Source organism: Taeniopygia guttata, chromosome 28 (assembly GCF_048771995.1).
Source record: "Taeniopygia guttata chromosome 28, bTaeGut7.mat, whole genome shotgun sequence".
NCBI lineage: Eukaryota > Metazoa > Chordata > Aves > Passeriformes > Estrildidae > Taeniopygia > Taeniopygia guttata.
The window spans coordinates 2,370,652-2,391,453 of NC_133053.1; the positions used below are offsets into that span (position 1 = coordinate 2,370,652).

Below are 20,802 nucleotides of genomic sequence, written 5' to 3' on the forward strand. Positions count from 1 at the left end.
ACAGGCTAACCTGTTCCATTGCCATCATGGGCAAACCTGCTTCGTGCTGTAAGAGCCAGCTCAGTGTTCACAGAGTCCCTGGGAGGAAAGGGACAAAATTCCTCCCAACACAACGGGGGTTAATTAGAATAATGACTTAAATAAGAATCTTACCAAGTTGTATCAGCTCTTGAAGGCGTGTTACATGCATATGCAAGTAAGTCAGGCATATACCCACCAAAAATGATTTTTCAGAACATAAGATCACAATCAAGTGTAGGGTATCACAACCTTACTGGAATAAAGCAGTGCCATTCCCTGGGGAAAGCAGTCCTGAAATCAATGTGACTCAGTAAATTCCTGTACAGCACAGCCAGTCCACAGCATTTATAGCTAAATCTGGTAGCTACAAGCTTGGGCCTGATTCCCCACTGCATGGTGTGAGCAGTAAATTATAATTATTCCCACTTTTAAGGTCCTTGCCTAAAGAGTTTTACTCCTATAAACGCAAAAACCTGCCCCCCATCTTCTTGTATTGCTGGAGCAGAAAATGTCCCTGCAATTGTGACTCTATTTAGTGGCCCCATTACATCCACCTCAATATCAGCTTTATTCTGGTGTGCACTTGGATCATTTACAGGCAGTGAGTAAAGACCAGTGACGCAGCTGAGACCCTCCAAAGAGGTTGGAAAATTGACTTTAGCTGGTTCCCCAGGATTATGGATATTTGCAAAGCCCTCTGGAGCAGAGACTGAGGGGAGGCAGAGGGGCAGGGGCTGAGCTCTGCTCTGGGACAGCTCCTGGAGCCCAGCAAGGGCTGGAGCTGTGCCAGGCCTTGGCATGGAGCTCAGGGAAAGGTTCTTCCCCCCGAGGGTGCTGGCACTGCCCAGGCTCCCCAGGGAATGGTCCCAGCCCTGTCAGAGCTCCCAGGGATGCTCAGGGTGGGGTTTTGGGGTCTGTGCAGGGTCAGGAGCTGCACTGATGATCCCCGAGGGTCCCTCCCAGCTCAGGACATTCCATGATTCCATTCTGACTGCAAGTGGTGCGGTCCTTCAGAGAGCTGGGACTGGGCTGAGACCCAGCTGCTTCTCATTAAAGCTCTCTCAGCTTCACTGGCATGGATGGAATGAGCCTGTGGTACAAAGCAAACAGTTAGAGAGGCTGTGCTAATGAGTGAACTGCTGTTTGTGCATCAACAACACCACTGGCAGGTGCCTCCTGGCTGTGGGGATTTATTCCAGGTGATGCTGTGAAGGACAGAACCAAGGCAGCACAGACATTGCATCCCACACAGGGCCTGCAGAGCTAGAAAGATCTCACAAATTAGGCAGAGCTCACCTGCAGCAATCATAGAATCACAGAATGGTTTGGGTTTGAAGGGACCTTAAAGAGCATTCAGTGCCCAGCACCTGCCACTGACCAGAGCAGCTGCTCACACCCGTCCAACCTGGCCTGGAACACAGGTTTGGGAACAAACCCAAGCAAAATAAGCCATAATAATCACAGGTGTGTCTTTAGAGAGCCTTTAATAGCTTTATAAAATCAGAAAAGTATGTATTTTATCAATTTACAGATGGGCAAGCAAGGACTCTGAGAGGGAGTGGCTGGCACATTCAGACCCACACGAGCTCTGTTGCTAATGGTGCAGCAAAGGGTGATCAGGCACATTATTGGAAATGCAGGTGTCTGACTCCAGTTCAGAAGGCTGAATGATTTATTTATTATAATTATATTATAATACATTAATATGCTATTTAAAGGAGATACTAAAACTACAAACCTACTTTTTCTAACTCCCATATCTAACTCGCTCACAACTCGTGACCCTCTCTGAGAGCCCAGCCCCAGCTGGGTTGGCTTGTCCATCAGGCTCAATCCTCACCAGAATCCAGCCAAGCACTCACCCCAGGTAAACAATTCTCCAAACACATTCTACATGGGAAAAACAAGGAGCAGAAATAGAAATTATTTTCTCTTTCATTTCACTCTATGCACCTCTATGAAAAAATCCTGAGAGAGAGGAGAATGTGCCCGCCACAGAACATCTCAGGTTGAACATCTGCACATCACAGCAACCACAGACAGGGGCTGCTTGTGAAAACCCTGCCCAGTTAATTTCCTGAGGATCACACAGAAAATCAGTGACAGAGAAACAGAAAAACAACGACTGCTGACCACAGAGCTCCCCCAGCTCTTCTCCCCATGAGGCTGATTTCAGGTCAGGCTCTGTGGTGCTCTAGCAGGCCCTAGCCAGTCCCTTTTTTCAGGCAAAGTCACCCGGTTTTCAGAAAACTCTTCACCTTTGATACACTCTCCATAAATGTTATTACCATGTTTGCCTCAAGATTTCTCTTTGAATACTGTCTTTGCCCCTCCCTGAATCCCATTGGCTTAGGGCTTTCATTTGTTTGTCTTCTTCTCCTCCTCTTGTTTTAATTAAGATGCATTTTACTAATTATCTGAAGAGAAACATGAGCACAGATTAACAACTGGGTTAAGTAAGAAGCTGGGGCACACGAGAATCAAGGCAAGGGCTGCCGTGGCTGTGCTCTTGCTCAGATATTGTGTTTTTTCCAGTGACTTTCACTCAGGGAGTCAAATTTGTTGCTCAGGCATTAATTAACCCTCTTGCTTTCCCATAAAAAGAAGCCACAGGTTCCCATGTTCCCCTTGCCAGTGGAAGCAGAGTGTGACACAATTCCCTAATAAATTCATTAGATTGCCTGTTAGATCCATCAGGGAGGGGTTTGGCTCCATTCTGACCATCTGCCTGGAGACAGGAAGAGTGAAAGAATGACAATATTTTGCTGATCTACTGAAGGGTGAATCCTGTGCATCCTGGGAAGCTGCTGGAGAGAGGGCAATGAATTTGCCTTTGGGATTTCCCTCCTTTGGGGAAATCAAAATGGTTTTGTCAAGATCTGTCCCCCCAAGAGCTCAATCCTGCTCCTCTAAAGTGTGAGCACAGAGGAGCAGGAGCAAGTTTAAGTGACTCTAAACCCAAGCTCAGTACTTCATATTCATCATTAAGATTCTGCAAATGCTAGTGAGAGCAAGGCTTATTTGTTGATGCCTGTTTGCAGGGGTTTATTTGTTTGAAAAGGCTAATCAGCCAACTGCTTAAATATAAAGGAAAAGGGAGAAAATATTCCAAGCTATTCAGATGAGGTGCCATGGTTTGAGTTTTGATGTCGGTGTGCAGCCAACTGACAAATGCTGAGCCACAGTCTGGTATAAATCCAGATGAATTCCACTAGAATCAACAGACTTCCTTCTAATTTATTCTGATGTAACAGAGAGCATGATATTTCCATTCAGATTTACATTAGATTTGTTTCCTGTTTTCCATAATTCAGTCAGTTTCCATTGTGTACAAAAGCAGCCTGGGCCAGATCTTGATCTTATTTGCATCAGATGAAAACAGTTGTTTCAAATGGAGCTCCACTGAATTTATAATTGCATAAATAAGAGCAGAATCTGATCTATTCCAAGAGAGAATTTCCCAGGGCGTTGCTGTGTGAGAACACTCCTGCTGTGGTGATCAGGTGCTTTGCCATTGATTTCAATGGAGGAATTTCATCTAAATCCTGGAGTGAAGCCCTGAGCTTGAGCTGCTTTGCACACCCAAGGTGTAGAAGCTCCTCTTTCCTCCAGAAGATCAGCCAATATGCCAACACCTCCATCACCACCTCATGACCCGACTCACAAACACCGTGGATGGCCTGGGGAAAGCATCAGGATGGAAAGAGCTCAGCCTTGCTTGGCAGAAATCCTCCTCCAAAGATAGATTTCATTTGTCACACGTTCTTTATAACCCAAGTGCTCCATGTTGACTTTGCTTCCTACTGAGTTTCCTCCCTTGAGGCCCTTCTGAGTCCCCTTGTTCCATTGTAATTGGAATTTTAGGAGCAGTGCAGTTATTCCCTGGCAGAGCTGCCTGTTTCAGCAGCCACACTACCACTAATAGATTGGGTTATTAGTAATAACCAATATTCCCAGCAACATGTCTAATCAAGTGGATTTACTCCTCCCCATTGAAGCTGCTTATTCCACTGCTAGCAGGAAAATAAGGCCATTTCAAGTCATTTATGGTGGTTGCAAAGGCCTTTTCTGAGCAGATACACAAGTTATGTTGCCATAGCTTCTAGGACTGTGAACTCAGCTCATCCATCCAGCTCACTCTTGTTCCTTGCTGTCCCCTGGAAGGCAGCAACTCCATGAGATATGGACAGGCACTGCTCCCACTGTGGGTCTCACAAGCTCAGGTAACCCTTACAGCACTGACCTCCAGCTCTAACACTTTATGAACACAGATATTCCACCTCACTTCTCTAGGATGAGAAAACTTCATTCAGCTTCATTCTTTGTTACCCATGGCCTGGAGAAATGCAAAGCAGATCTGCAGTAAAAGCAGCTGTATCAACAAAATATCACTTTTCATGGCTATGACTTGCCATTTGAAATGAAAACACACTTCTTTCCATTTGACTTTTCAGGCTCCTGTGTGTTTAATTCCACAGTAAAGTTAGATTCCTTTACAAATCTAAATATTTCTCTTCATTTACAATATTTAGCACATGGAAAACAGTGAGAATAACAACTGCAATGCCACCGGTGACAGCATCACAATTACAAGGCCATCAGGATTAGGAGCACATGATGTGGCAGACTGAAATTTCAACATCTCTGTGCTTCTCTCTCATCCCAGCCCCTGTGCAGAGAGTGGCAATTACCCCATGGGTATGGCCTGTAGTATATAAAACAGAGCCTCGAAAAAACAAGGCAATCATCAAATTTCCAGTGTGGGTGGAATGTGTCTGTTAGGTTTGCACACACACTATCAGGACTGCCAGTGCCTAAAGGCAGCCTTACATCGAGCTGGTGCCTATAAAACACAAAGGCACAACAGATTCTCTCCCCCTGATCCTTCACAGAGCAGGAGCAGAAGTCATCACACCATAACAAAGGCTGACATAACTACTTACTGGGGATTTTGTTCCCCACAGCTTTTATTCCACTCTGTGATTTGCATTACAACTGGAACCTAATTGTCCATTTTAGCAGGCAAAGAGCAATCTGGTACAGATTATAACATGTGAGGAGAAGCAGTGGTGTCACAAAATAGGTACACCAGGCAAAGGCAGCCTTTGACACCAGCTGATTAAACAACAATTCCACTGCTGCAATTAACAGCAGCCCAAAAAAAAAAACCCAGTACAGAGAGAGGAAGTCTGCTTAAACAAAAAGTGCCAGAAATCCTTTCACTGGAGCTTCCTGACAGCCCTTAGCAGTGCTTGACAGCAGCACTGAGCTGTCCTTGGAGAAGGGACACCTGGAAGTTATCACAGCAGCCAGGTAATCACTGCTATAGGCTTTATGTATTACAGAAGGTTGAGTAATGTATTTTAACTAAGAAACACATTGCTCTTTTATAGACTAGTTTGCTACAGATTGACTTCATTGGTTTTTTACTTAAAACACTATTACTATTGGTTAATTTAAAAAGTGCTTTTTAGTGACCAAATCTTTATAACACATTTTGCATGTTTCCAGCACTAGGTGTAGCAAGTTAAGATAAGAATTCTCATTCTTTTCTCTGATCTTCTCACAGACTTTTCCCAGATGGATGCCTGGGAAAGTTGTGTTTCTCTGCTGGCACAGAAGTGACACACTCAGGGGCTGAGGGGGAGAAAGGAGCCCCTGCCAGGCTCTGCTGGTCCCACTGGGAGCCCTGGGAGGTGAAATGGCCCCAGCAGCGTGTCTGACACAGCACAGCCCAGCAAAAAGTGTTTTCAGGCCCTGAAAAGCAAAGCCTGGGGCTGAGACCCTTGAAGGAGAGCCCTTCCAGGAGGGAATGTCACCCAGGCTGAGCGGGGACAATGGGACAGAGCTGCCCTGCAAGCAGCTCTGAAAGGAGCAGCAGCTGCCGTGGGCTGGAGAGTGTCTGCAAGGGTTCTGGGGAGGGAAATCCACAATGAAGCGGCCTCAAAGGAAAGTGCCAGCCTGCTTGAGAGCCTGGGAGTTCAGGCACTGTGTTGAATTCTCCTGGATGTGGAAAACCCGTGGTACTCCCAGAGCTCTGGTGCAGACTCCTTGATTAGTAGGCAGGGCAGGGAATTAAATGAGGCGGGTGAATTAAAGCCAGACTTCACAAGCTGCATCTGTTCCTCCATCCCCTCTGGAGACAACACTGATGGAGCTTTAAAAAGTGAATTTAGTGAGGAAAGCTGCCAGGGTGATGGCCCTGCAAACTGAAACATTTGATGCATGCATGTCTCAGGTACAGGAGAAGCACAGAGGAGCCACTGGAACGTGCCCCAGCCTGAGCTGCCTGACTGGAGCACAGCTCCTGCTGGAGGTGACCTGCCTGGGCTTGTCTTCTGCTCCTGAAGCTCAGGAGGAGCCGCTGCAAAGGCCTGGCTGCAGCTCCAAGGAGGAGGCAAACAGCAGTGCTTTGGATAATCCTGTGTGTGATGCTCCAGCAGTAGCAGGATCCCAAAGATAAACAGTCCCAAGAAGCAGCAGTCCCATCCACAGAGCAGCAGGGTGAAGTTTCAAACTTCTCCATCTTGCAGGACACTCAGGACCTACCACACCTTCCAGTGCTGCTCCTTGGTCTTGGCCACACCTGTGCTCACAGACAGGGAAACATCCATTTCACAGTAGTTCTTACTGTCAGCATCTTTTCTGGAATCCAGGCAGCTCCCCACACCACCACGGTTAATTTAGTCATCACAGGTATCCCCCTGAGCTGCAAAAAGCCTTCCAGAGCTGACCAGAGCTGCCAGCTGCAGGCAGGAGGTGTTAGAGTAGATCCTGGACCTAATCCAGCTCAGGTCAGTCTGCCTTTTGCAGAAAGGCAAAACTCCAAAGAGCCTGGCTGGTTTTGAAGGACCTAGGAAAGCAAGGAGAGACAGGACATCTGAAATAAAAGACTTATTTTTCCCCTAAGTGTGTCCAGAAGAGGATTGGAAGCATCCCTCTGCCCATTTGGTGATGCAGCATTCTTGGCCAGACTCAGGTAAACCCCCAGTGTCTAAATTCCACGATAAAAAGTGGCTTCCACCTATTCTGAGAGCAGCTGAGAGGTGTGATCCCACCACTCAGCAAACAGAAGGATACCTGCAACCAGGAGTAAGAGGCTGCATGGGGAAAATAGAAGAGGCAGTGTAAAACCACAGAGTAAAAAGAGATAATCCTTCTGTCTTCCCAGCACTGGGACTGGAAATGTTGGGGAGCAGCTGGAGCTGTGTCAGGGGGGTTTAATTGGATGCTGGGGAATGTTCTTTCCCCTGAGGGTGCTGGCACTGCCCAGGCTCCCAGGGAGCTCTCATGGATGCTCAGGGTGGGGTTTTTGGGGTGTCTGTGCAGGGCTGATGATCCCAGTGGGTCCCTCCCAGCTCAGGGTATTTCATGATTCATCACTAAAGAGTTGCACAGTTCTATTAGCAAAGCATTAAACAAATCCCTTGCAGGGAAAAACAACACAATAAACAAGCAAGCAAAGAAAAAAACCAGTCAGTTCTTGTTCCTCAGAGCACAGCCCCTGTTCTCAAGTGCTTGGCATTAGATTGTGGCATAGAGGAAAAACAAAGCAGAAATACCTCAAATGGATCCAGTTATTTTACCTCTTTTTCTGCTGCTCCTGTGGCTCTTTCTAGGTGGTTTGTGGTTTTTTTCCTACTCTTTGCCATGTGATGAGATGCATCATTTGAAGGACAGCAACCAAACCAGCTCTTCCTGCTCTGAAGAAAGGCAGCAGCTGCACTTAGAATAAAAGATTGTCAGGCAGATTTGAAGTGTCAATCAAAGCCTATCTCTGAAAAAAACATTAGTCCAGGCAGCTCCCCACACCACCACGGTTAATTTAGTCTTTCCAGATATCCCCCTGAGCTGCAAAAAGCCTTCCAGAGCTGACCAGAGCTGCCAGCTACAGGCAGGAGGTGTTAGAGTAGATACTGGACCTAATTCAGCTCAGGTCAGTCTGCCTTTTGCAGAGCAAAAGACTGTGATTATCAAGCCCAGGGAAGCAAATCCTGTCTCTCAGGCTTTGTGAAGCAAACTGTACCTTTTACTAAACGAGGGGGCATGGATTTAGAACTCAGCGTGTCCCATCTCCAGTGGCACACATCCACTTTAATATCATTATTCTAATTTTAATTATTATTTATGACTACACCCAGGCACCAAGTGTGTGAGGCACTTTCCAAGCACTCAGGAAAGTACTGGCTCTGCTCCAAGAAATTCATTATTTCAGGACAGACACGCAGAGGCACTGCATGGAGTGGCAGAACTGCTGACCCAACAGCACCAGGACCTGCCCTGTTGGTTGACCTTGGAAAATTCACATTCCTTCTTGCCACACATAGTCCCACCCCACTCTTTGTCCATCCCAGTTGCTTGAAAGATGTTCAGCTGTGACCTTGTTCAGGTTTTTGTCTCAGAATCTCTTTCTGTGCAAAGTCCAAGCATGTTCCTGGGGGGAATGTTTTTGTTCTTTGGGAAAAAGGAAATGAAAAATTCTATTTTCCATGACATTTTTTCAGATGCTTGTGTTGGAAAAAAAAAAAAAGAATCAAATGTTTTCTCATAGCCAAAAAAACCCAGAAAATTCAGATTTATGGTGTTTAGTAAGAGCTGCCAGTCACTGGAATTTTCTGAGGAAAATACTGTAGAGATTAGTGAAACATCCATTTTGTTTTCCTGAAAATAAGTTTGAACCTAAAAATCAAGTTGTTCTGTGAGTAAGGAACTGGTGAAACCCATTCTTCCTCTGATTTGTATTACAACTGCTTTTTATTTCTTCCTTTCCTGGTGCTCCCAGCTAACTGCAATACCCTCAGGGCACCTGATGCCTCCCAGACCTTCCCAGCAAAATCCCTGACTGCTCCAGCAGCTTTTTGCTTTGCAGGGAAGGGGCAGCAAGTGCAGGGGCTGGTTTGAAGCTGGGCAGGAACTGATTGCCCAGTCCTATCTAAATGCCAGCTGGTCACCTGGCTGCTGCATCCCAAAATAGGCAGGGAGCAAGAGGTGTAATTACCTTTCCTTCAATAGAATATTAACTTAAATGTCTCTCTTCTACCCAGCTGCTGTTTGTTCATGAAAATTGCAGGAATGCTGGGTCTGTGAGACCTCTCTTTTTCCATCAGATTGGGTTGAATCAGGTCAGCTGGTTCAGAAGTTATTGGAGCAGGGGAAAGTGAGGGACCAGCTGCAGAGAGAAGAACACAAGGAGGCTCATTGCTGTATAAACCCTGGCTCCAAAATGAGGCAGTTTTGGTGTATCTGTGAGGTGGTGGCTGTACCAGAGGCCAACCAGTTCCTGTCCTTTGCACACAGAGAGGCTGCCAAGCTCCAGGACTGTCTCTGGGGCACTGATCACTTTTTGCTGCACAAAGCCTGCAACCTGGAAATGGGGCTGCACTGTACAGAAAGAATTCTGGAGCCCAGACAGTCCATGACCTGAGTCATTTACACCTGGATGCACAGGCTGAAAGGGAAAAATAATTATCTCACACTTAAATGTAGGAAAATAAAAGCCAAGACCAGCAACTTACTGCAGAATCCTGAGGAGTCACAAGAGGCTCAGATGTCCCATCTCCCCATCTAGGGCCCTCCTCAGCTCCTTGTTGCTGCTCTGCCCAGGCAGAAATTCCCATTCCTGGGCATTTCAGGGATTCATTGGTCTCAGGAGCTGAGTCAGTCTCACCACACTCCTCTGTTGGCAGCTGGGTCCACATGGCATGCTGATGAGGAAACACTGTTTGTTGTTTTGTTTGGGTTAATTATTCATGGGCACCATGCTGGAAATGCTTGGAGCTGCTTTCTGAACTGTCCTTGAGCTGCTGTGCAGGGAGGGACTTACCAACACTGGTGGCCAGGCTGCCTTTCCATGGGCAAGCTCTCTTCCATCTGCTTCCCTTCAGCCCTTGTCACACTCCCCGTCCCTCATGGCTTTGGCTGTGCTCTTTGGCATTATCTAAACAAAAAAAAAAAAAAAAAAAGAGGCAAATACTTGGAGCACTACAGAGATGCAATCAAAATTGGCATTTGACCAAGCAGGCGCTGACTCTGACATGTGGAGAATGCAAAACTCATCCTCTGGCTGGTTTTGTTCTTCAGCCCCACTATGTAACTCAGAATAAGCCACTTGCAGTGTTTCAAACCTGTTTATCCTTCAAGAGAAGATGCCTTCACCCTCCTTCAGATAATCCACAACTGTCTGGAAGCCTTTTTCTCATAAGCAAGTGCCTGCTCCTGGAAATCCATTTTTCATCTTAGAACAAGGGCAGTCTATAGCTTTAGGAGCACTTTGAAAATGTTTGCAGTAAGACAGAGCTTGAGCTGCTCTCAACACATTCATCCTCAGGCATTAGCACTAAATGGTGACTTTCTGGGGTTGTGGGTCTATCAGCATCTTCTGACAGGGGTCCAGACTCTCTGTGGAAGGCTGAAACTTAGCAAAGTAGAATTATTTTCTAAGTCACCCTTCTGAAACCCTTTAGAAATCACCCAGTGCTATCCCCTGGGGTCTCCAGAACAGAGCCTGAAGCTCTTCCAAGTTTGTAGGGCTACGTCTTTGGGGCTGGGATTTGCTAGGAGAGCTCACTGCAACTAAGAGCAGGGCTGAGTCTTTTGGCTCCTGTGAATTACTGTTTGCAATTATGTTTTCATTTTATAACAAGAAACTGAGCCTGTGCTGCAAATATTTCATCAGATCTTAGAGAATTTCAAAGTCTATGGGGTGGGAGTTTTTGCTGTGTTCTAGCAAAGGATCAGTCTAGTGAGGCTGATATCAGTCGCTGGTTGGGTTTTCTGTAAAACCCAGAACAAGATTCATATTTCAGCACTTTCTTCTTCACTTGAAATTTCAGGGGATTTTGCTAGCCAAGGGTTTGCTGGGAGCCCACCCTGTAGCACATCTGCCCCATAAAACACCACGACACAGGAGGGGGGATTTACCCCAGCTGGGCAAAATCCTCACCTGATATAAATCAGCACAACTACAGAGAAGTCCAGTAAGCTGGGCCACATCACACCAGAAAGAAGTCTACATTAAGATGGAATTTCCCATTTCCCATTCATTAATTCTTTGCCTAGAACCAAGACAGACCCCTGGGGGACACATTAGCTCAGTTTCATCTGCTGCAACCCCATGCAACTGCACAGGGAGGAACTCAAATCCTGTGGAGCACATTCCCTATTGATGTTTTGACAAAAACTCCCTGTGTTTTTTTGTCAAACGAGCTTCTTGGGCTGAACAATAAGTAAATGAGCTAAATACAGGTGTGACTGTCTGACCTGTGTGCCTGTGAGGTGTCAGCAGAGGTAACTGCACTAATGCTTTCAGAACTTAAAAATCGCTTAACTGAGGACACCAGAAGGGAGCTTGGCCCGTGAATAATACACATAAATACCACCTTCAGCTACTGAGATGTAGTCAGCCCCCCCCATCTGGCTGTTGCCTCAGTAACACATCTCCAGGAGGATATTTTTAAGCCAGTATTATTTATCTGGTAGGTGGAAGCAGACCTGTTAAGGCCATGCCAGGTCAGCATATGTCTAAGCATGTAGTGAAGAACTTAATTAGCTCTCCCTGAGAAGAGAGACTCCCAGGGCTATTTAAAGGCTCGTTATCCCTCGGTGAGGTGCCTCAGAGCCTGCTGCCAGGCCTCAGCTTAACAGGGCAAGGCTGGAAAAGTTGGATGGGGGTGAAAAGTCTCCCCTTCATGCTGAGGAGTAATTGCTGAGCAGCTGTAGGAGCAGGAGGGTCAGTGCAAAGAGCAGCATCACAAAACCACACTGAAACTCAGAGTAAAGAACTTACTTCGAGGTGTGACTGTGTAGATGCTATTAGGGTTTTTTTCTTGTTGTTGTTGCTAGAGGTCTAACATCACCTGCTGTGAAAAATGCATATTATATGGCTCTACGCAGATAGTTACTATATGTATTATGTTATATTGATTAGTTGTGCTTTTGTAGTTAAAATGAAGACTTTAGTAGTTAAAAAAAAAAATTGAGACTCTGTATGTGGGGGGGAAGTTTTGGGGTTTTTTTAGGATGAGATACTCGCTTCAAGGAACACCTAAATTTTCCAAAGGAGAGGAATTTGTGGCTTCTTATCAGAAGAAGCTAATTTCTTCAGGCCTTGCTCAGACTCAAAGACCCCATGGAGATTGAAGGAAACAATTGCCATACAACAGGCAGAATTTCTTGTTTAGAATAGAAATATGCATAACCATGAAGGATTTATGAATATGCAACAAGTGTATTGTTTTAAGGTTATTCCTTTGTTCACAAGGGATGCTTTTTGTGACTTAGTGTCCGAGAGCATCCGGACCTCCCTAATTCTTTGCTTTTTATTGTCTTGTAATTGTCCTAACTCTAAACTTTATTACTCTAATTGTATTATTATTTTTATAACCATTTTATTATTATTAAACTTTTAATTTTTTTTAAAAACCAAGTGATCAGCGTTTTTCACACCTGCGTGCCAGGCAATGCCAGTGACAGTGAGCAGGGCTGATGGGGCAGCGATGTAGGTGTGGAGTGAGTGCCTGTCATTGGTCCTTAAGTCACCACAAACCCAGGCAGGAGTTTAGCATCAGCCAAACTGGACCTTGTGCAAGTGGCTCACTCATAGTTTTCCTCTGCAGTTCCAAAAAAATCAGACATTCGAATGCCAAGAAGGGAATGCCATGGGCTCCCCAGGGATGGATGGGTTTGTTATTCTGACAGGAGGTAAAATATCCATCCTTGAGCAGATGGACCTTTGGAGAACTAGGCTGAGCAGCCTCTGAAGAATAAAAGAGGTTCCCAAGCATGTCAAAGCTGCTGTAAGGACTGGCACTGACAGTGGACACTGAGGCTGGATTGCAGGAGGGGGAGGAACCAAACCTGGACATGCTTATTTTGACCCAAGAGTGGCTACAATATACAACGTGGGACCTTGGCCTGCTCTTGGAGCTGTCAGGAGCTTTTCCTAGATGAGTTGTTATGGTAACTGAGCTAATGCCCTGAGATAGATGCTTTCAGATGGCTCCAGGCCAGAAAATCAACACCAATAGATTCCAGATAATAGACTTCTGCTGAACTCAGTGCCGGCATCTACTTCATTTAACCTATTCACCAATAACCTCCTGAACTCCATTCTCCAGGCAAGCCACATATGATGAGAAAAGCTGCCTGGCCTCAATGGACCACAGCTTCCAAAAGGCTGAGGGGACTCATGTCCTGTGGCTGTAAATCAAATGTGCCTGGGACATTCTCCTGGGACATTTAGAGGACAGCTGGCCACACAATGGCCAAGGTGTTCCTATTAAATTCTTACTCTCTAAACCTGTGTGGATACATCCAAGCATCACATAAGGAACAGTCCCTGGCCCGTGCTGGCTCCTGAAATGCACCTGAGCCAAAAATTGCAGTGCAATGCTCCATCATTGTAACAGAGAGAAGTCCAGGCACTGTTAATTTATCAGCACAGACCTTGCCTGGTTGGCTGCTGGAGGAGACTGCAGGAGAGGAGCCTGGAACCAAGAGCAAAGGTTCTGTCACTGTGCTTGTGCTCACACCACACACAGATCCAGCTGGAGCTGGGCAGCCACACTGGGCATGTCTAGGGATCACTCTGGATCAGCCCCTGACACCCTCTGTTTGAAACAGCTCGTGGGTTGAGTAAAAATGTGGGTGTTGAGTTCATGGGATGCTGCAGTACGGATGGGATTCACCAGCTCAAAGCAATATTCCTCCCACTGAACATGAAAACATGGACAATAAACAATCAGCAAGGAGCAGCTAATTCCATGTGCCACTACCCAGCCCTGCTGCTCACTGCCCCATTGTCACCATAAGGGTCAGGAATGGGTAATAAGTGACACAGGCTCTAGGCCAGAAGGCTAAGAGGCTAGAAGCCCCAACTTTACTGAAACCATTTCTTTTTTACCCTGGTCTGATTCAGGTGGACCTGACTGGTCCTTTAATCAATACATTTCACATGATTGGCTAATTAACATGACACCTATTTGTAAACAACCTTATGGGCAAAACAGCTTATTACCAAACACCAGGTGCAGATTGGTTAGAATTCTTGCTCTCCAGCTCCCTAAAGTCTCCCAGGCTGATTCATGGGAAAACTTATCTCGCTTTCCCTCTCTCTCTGACCAGACTACTGCATCCACATCCCAGGGGTGGTGTCCTAGGTTATAATATTGGGGTGTATTCCATTACCACCTCAGGCTGAAATTCTTTTTTTTTCCTTATCTCATGACTCAGAGATAAGTCCCTCCAGGAAGACCTATTCTTTTAGCCACATGACTAATAAGACCACAGCATTCTATTATGAGATGCTCCTCCCAGAGGGAGGAGCCAAATTATACCATCAAGGATATAAGCAGGTGTCGGACTCTGTGCTATTGATGATCCCGAGATTGTAGAAAGTCTCTGTCAGCCCCATTGCCAAAGCAGAAGCCATAATTCGTCTGTGCTGGTTTCAAGGTTGTTTATTCTGTTTATCTCTAACATGTTCTGCTGCCCTGCCGCAGCTCTGTCCTGCAGGGCAGCGTGTGGGGCTCTGCCCTCAGTGGGATGGTACAAACATTAAATACCACAAACTACCTGTGCTGGATTTACAATAACGTGCCAATATCTGTCACCTACGTTGGACAGTGTGTCCCCAGCCTGAACCAACAGAAAAATGCCAACACCACAGTGAAACATGGAGGGCATGAAGAAGGAGAAAAAGGACAAGGCACACCCAATTTCCTCCATCTTGTCCCCTTTGGACCCCTAATCTAGAATCCTAAAATTTTACTTTTGCACCCATGCCACACTTAATTATTACTTATATCAAACCCTCAGAGCTGGTAATTCATCCTGTAAGATTGAAAACTCTTTTCCATGGACAGAGATCACAGACAGTGTCTCTGGGGGCTCTGTCTAGGGGGGTTCCTGACCCCTGCCAGGGCAGCCAGAGGGAAGCCCTGGATTCCCACAAGCGGGGTTGTGCAGGCAGCAAGGAGATCACCTCTTCCAAGAGGAACAGCTGAGACCTTCTCTACACTGGACCTCCAGAGGGAAACTACATCAGTCTACAGGAGCACTGCTTGGACAGAACCATATCTGCTACCACCGCCCTAGCCAGCAAGTGTCAGCTGTATCTCTAACTCTGTCAGTGGTTCTTCTTTTGTGCTATTGTATGTATCTGGTTCTTTGTTCCCTTTTCCTAATAAACTGTATTTCTGATTTAAAGCCTCTCACTGGTTTTGCTTTTCAAACCAAGATAGGTGGCCCTGTTCACAGGTGCTCCATTGCAGCCAGCAAGGAGCTCCCAGCAGACAAAATTTGGGAAGAGTGGTGCCACTTTCAGAACTCCCACGTCACCACCAGACCAGCTGAGCAGCTCCCTGGCTCTGCGGCCCTGCGCCGCCTCCAGAGCGAGCCAAACGGGTTCTGCCGTGGTGTGGTCCACGGTGCCAGCTCTGATCATGCCTTGGGCATTTGGGACAGCCTCTTGCATGCCCATGGATGCTTTTACATCCATGCTGGGTGGCTGTTCTGCTCATGCCAAGACCCACTGCTGGTCTCCTGTTAGGCACTGATGGCTTCACACCACATGCTGGCCCCTGGCCACTGAGCTGGGGCATTTCTCTGCTTGTTCATTCCCATTTCAACTGTTGCTTTGCTTGTTTTTCCCACTGGCAAACCATGTTATTGTAATATGTCACTCTCCAGGATAGAAACTGTTATTCAGAGAGTTCTTTGCTCTGCCTCTACTGCAAGAGGATTGCAATTTCAGTCAGCACAGCAGTAATGTGATTAACAGGCTCTGCACAAAGGGGAATTGCATCCTAGGTGGATGTGATATTTGCAGTTCTGGCCAGCCCATGTGTTTTCCCAGGGTGAGAGGTCATGTTGACTGATCTCCAAAACGGCTCGCTCGAACTTTTAGACATGAAGGTCTAAATAAATGTTCAGCATTAGCTGGTATGCTGATCCCTTTCCTGCCAAGCTGCCGCCTTAAGTGCATTTTTATGACTAAGTTACAAACCCCAGAAAGTACGAGCAAGAAGTGGAAATGCTGACTTGGCCTTTGCTAAATGCCAATTATCTACAAAGGCATTAGGCAGGGAGGGGAGGATGAAAAGTAGGGTCATTTTCATGTTTTCTCTGGTTCAAAGCAAACTGTCCCGTGAGCCCATTGTAGGAACACACAGCATGCAGAGTGACCATTAATATTTATAGGCACGACACTGAGCTGCAGACCTTGGCAATCACAGCAACTCCACTTCTGGAATTAATAGAGCTCTGTTTGGCTGCCACCTCGGTACACAAGAGTAAGCAGGAGACATCAAGATTTTCAGGGAGAACTGAAGAAGTAGATGAGGAGGGATCCATACTTCACCAAGTTGGTGAAACACTAAAACCAACCCTTCAATCCTCAGGACTGCTGGCCAAATGCAGCAGAATTTTCACTGTCCTCTCTGCTCCTGTGGCTCCAACAGTGCATGGGCTACTCCAGTTATAGTCCCCATGGTTATTCACTGTTGCCAGCTGATATAGACCAGTGTATTTCCAAAGACACTACTGGTGCAACGTGGATTTATAATACCTAAAGATCTGCCTGAGTGATCTCAAAACTCAAATTGGTACTGTAATCTCAGTTACAATGCAGCCTTTTCCCACTCTGTACGCAGTGGCAGTGAGAGACAGGCATGTAAAATCCTCCAAAACCTCTCTGTGCTGAAGACCTGGCAAGGTGCTGAGTCACAGCCTGCCTTCAGCCCAGGACTGCCTGGCCACACATCTCAGCAATATCCAAGGGAACTATCCTACCATAGCTCAGTCATCCCATGAACCTTTAGAGAAACGTGTCCCCAGTATCTGGGCATTTATAAAAATGCCTTTGGGAGTGGGTGAGGTTGGCACAACCCAATAATCCTTTATGTCAAAAAAAAACAAATCAAGGAGACATGACTACAGGTAGAGACTGGGCACTCCCCATGTTGCACCCAGCCCTGGAAAAAGCAATAGGAGGTTGGCCAAAGGTGCTAGTTTAAGAACCAGGAAGGTTTGCAGGAAATCCAAGGGAGAAAAAATATTAGAAATCCCACTCCCTTTTTAATGTACTCACAAAAGTGGAGCTGGGACTTTGAGCAACGGGCTCTAGATTTTCAAAAATGGCCAGTGACTTCAGCTGGGCCCTCTGAACTCAGCACAGCAGGGCAGGATCTCCTGGTGAGTTTTGCATTGCTGCAGTTACACCCTGCTTCTGCAGCATGTGGGAAGGAGCCCAGCACACTATGGAAACCAGGAATCTACCAAACAAGTATCAGTTTGTGCACTCCATCAACTCAGACCCTCCAAATCCTTTTTTGCTTTCAAAAATTCAGGCTGTAAAAATTAGGAAAATAAATACTGGAAACAACAACAAATAGAAGTGCTTCTGCCATTAAAAACAGGTGAAAAGGAGGCGCTAAGCCAAGTTAATCACAGAACTGAAATGAGATGTTGGAGAAAAGGGCCGTGGGTGACTTGGGGTTTGCAGTTAGCTGAGTGATGTGAAATCTCTTGTGTCTGGCTGAGCTCTGAAAGGAAACGCTTTATTAAATCTTCTTTGTGTGAGATTTCAAGCTGCCTCTGGACTGGAAAATAGGACCATTCCAGTATGTGGGATATAATCAGGAACTGAAGTCTTTAGTGCAGGGTTTTCTGCAGAGGAAATTCTGATCAGCATCGACACATAACTCAGAGGACTCAGGATTTAGAAAGATGAATTAGACACCACATACCCACAACACACCTCTTCTACCCAGTATCCCCAAAATGCTTCACAGAATTAATCATGCTGGCAGCAACAACCCAGCATTAGGAAAGACAGTGCAGGTGGGCATAAATTCACCACACTGAATCAAAACTGTCCTGTGGGCCAGTGACTCCAAGGTCCATTATCTCAGCTTTCATCCCCACTAGAACACAGTGCTTGCCGTGATTGATCTCCCATGCCCTGGCTCTCCTGGGAGTCTCTAGTCTCACTGTACTTTCTGCTGTGATTCAGACACATTTTGGGCAGCTGCAGCCTCTTGCCATCCCTGTCCACACTGCTCATGCTTTGCTCTACTTCTCGTGTCGCAGCAGGGCTCTGCCACCCCCAAACCCCTGCAGAAAGCATTTACTAAAAGCAGCAGGGAGACACAGGCACAACAGGACAAGTGAGAGGTTTAGAACACTCTCCCATGTCGCACAATCTCCCCTTACCCTTTTTCTTGTCACGTTTCTCTCTCTGTGTTTGGCCACATATCCAGGAAAACGAGACCTGACCAGAGACAGGACAAGCAGCAACAACAAGAGTTCCTCCTCTAAACTGCTTATTTCACAGCACAGCGTGTCTGGATACGAACAGCCTGGAGTCTTGATCCTGCTGGAAGTGGCAGGATTTGAGTTCCTGCTCTGCCTTCCACAAAGCCTGACAAGAAAGTGTCCCAAGGGGCTGAGACACAGCGAGCATTCCCCTTCCTTTGCACCACCCCCACGGCAGACGAGCTCCTTGCCTACCTGTTATTGCTGACAAGGAGGAGGACAGAACCATTCTGGATATTGGCTTCTTTGAGGGTCTCGTGCTCCTCGAGCTGCCTGGAGTTGTAATAAAATGTCTTTTTCCAGGAAGTGATGCCCTCCCGTACCAAGAGAGCCCGCAGGTCCATCACCGTGTCCCTGGGCCTGACTGTCAGGGGCATCATCAGGTCCTCATCAGCCAGGTGCACCTTGATGTGGTACCTCTTCCATCGAGACAGGCTCCTGCGCAGCGTGTCCATCCTCTCCAGCTCAGCAGGGCCAGCGTGGCAGAGCAGAGCATCCAGCTGGGAGACCAGCAAAGCAGGGACTGCCTCTGAAGAGGCTGGCTGCTGCAAACAGCTTAAAAAGTCCTGCCAAACCTGTTTCTCCCAGTTGCCACGCTGCATGCTTCGCATTCCAGGGAAGAGCTCACCTGGCTCCATGAGCCTGCTGGCTGGGAAACATCTCCATGAATCATTTCCACACACCCCTAAATCCCATAATAATTACCATGTCTTCAAAAGTGCTCTTCATTCCAATGGCTGGCAGAGGACTTTTAAAGGCAGATCTCCACAGACATTAGGAACGTGGTTGCATGTGAGAAATGAATGGGTTTAGCAACCTCATGTCTCCTGCTCTAAAGAGCTGCCAGCTGGGGAGAAGATCAGTTAGCAAAGCAGGCATTTAGCAACCTCACAGCTATTTAACATGGCCACTTTAATGAAAAGTACAGCTGCATAGTGACAAATTCCTCACGGAGGAGAGCCACAGCACCCTATAGAACCTGGCTGTGTGAACAACTCCCATCCTTGCAGTGCAGATTCCCCCAGGAGATCTGCACTGTCACTGCTCACGAACAATTTGGGACCCTCCAGAAGGGGTGTAGGACTCATTCACTGCTCGTCATACATCTGATACTGACTCACATGAGCTCCTCGATGGTTCATGGTCTTGATTTCCTCTTCCTTTCAGGCCTCTGTCTAATTGCAGGGCTGATGATGTGCAGCACACAGTGGCATCAGCACCGCTGGGCTGCAGGCACAAACAGCTGGCACAGAGGCCTTCAAGTGCCAAGAGGAACCAGTCATACTTTGGGAAATACAATGCCACCTCTGCGAGGAGGGAGTTGATGTCAGCCACGGGCTGTAATTGACTGATCCTGCAAGGCAGTCTCTGGCAGTCACAAGATGATACTTCAGAGCAAACACCATGAAGATAAGGAAGCCTTTTTTGCTCTTTTTCTCAAAAAGATCAAGTCACCCTCTTATCTTGTAGGTAACTTTTCTGCAGCCCATATTACAGGCTTTAATTCTCTCGTCCATTCTTCTCAACATAGACCAGTATTTTCAGACCAAAGTACTGCAAGACTGTTGAGTTCAGGGTCTGCTCTTCACTAAAAAGGAGCTGCACTTGCCCAGCAGATAACAAAACAGTCTGATTTCCGATAAGGCAGCAGTCAGCTCCCGTTGAGAATAAGAGAAGTGTCCACTCTCCCATGGGGGAACAAGGAGGTTTCCACCTTTCTTCCACACCTCCCTTTTCCCTGCCCAGCACATTCTGTCTCTGCCAAAACAGCAGCAAATATCTTCTTGCACCACAACCACGGGCTGTAGAGATTTCCCTGTGAGAACTGAGAAGAACTGAAGCTTCCATTGCAGCAGCTCTTTTCAGCTTGGGTCACTGTTGCAGAATTTCTGAGAGAGAGAGGGCATGATTTATGTCTGGAGTGAGAATTGAGCTACCCCTCAGACCAGGCCCCTGATAAGCGGCCTTGGTGGGCCCTGGAAGCCTTTGATGCAGTAAGAAATTAGTTGTGGCGCAGTTAGAAATTATGTTAAGGTGACTACAAAGTAATGAGATATCTGAGTGTGAATTAGAATAGTGCTGCAGTGTGAAAAGCCTGACCACCTTAAGACAAAGGTAAACAATGTTGGTTTGCCAATGAGAGTGCCTTTGTAAACTGTAAACTATATAGAAGTGTATATAAACTGCCATCTTCTCTCGAATAAATGGAGAACGTTGCATTAATCATATTGGTTCGATGTGCGTTCTGTCCTGTCCAGCTTTCCTGTCTTATGAGGTTCCTGGGTTCAGGTCACTCCAAAGGTATGATTGCTTTGGTGGGGTCTGGGATGCTTGGGGCCTTGCTCTGCCACTGAGTGGCTGCAAAGGCGTGAGATGAATCATGTCATGCCTTGGTGTTTGTGTTTGCTCACCTCATGACTGCAGTGTGGTGTAACACGTGTTCCTGAAGCACCTTGTGGAAACAGGAAC

The 20,802-nt window shown here is 46.6% G+C and overlaps 1 protein-coding gene across 1 annotated transcript; it reads right to left on the reverse strand.

Annotated features, from left to right (window-relative positions):
* Positions 1–1,675: 1,675 nt before the first annotated feature.
* TINCR (TINCR ubiquitin domain containing) lies at positions 1,676–18,975 on the reverse strand. Its single transcript, XM_072919432.1, has 2 exons — positions 18,529–18,975; positions 1,676–9,958 (listed from the first exon to the last, which is right to left on the reverse strand). Exons 1-2 carry the CDS (start codon positions 18,969–18,971, stop codon positions 9,955–9,957), a joined length of 447 nt encoding a protein of 148 aa, XP_072775533.1. The 5' UTR covers positions 18,972–18,975; the 3' UTR covers positions 1,676–9,954.
* Between the last annotated feature and the right edge of the window lie 1,827 nt (positions 18,976–20,802).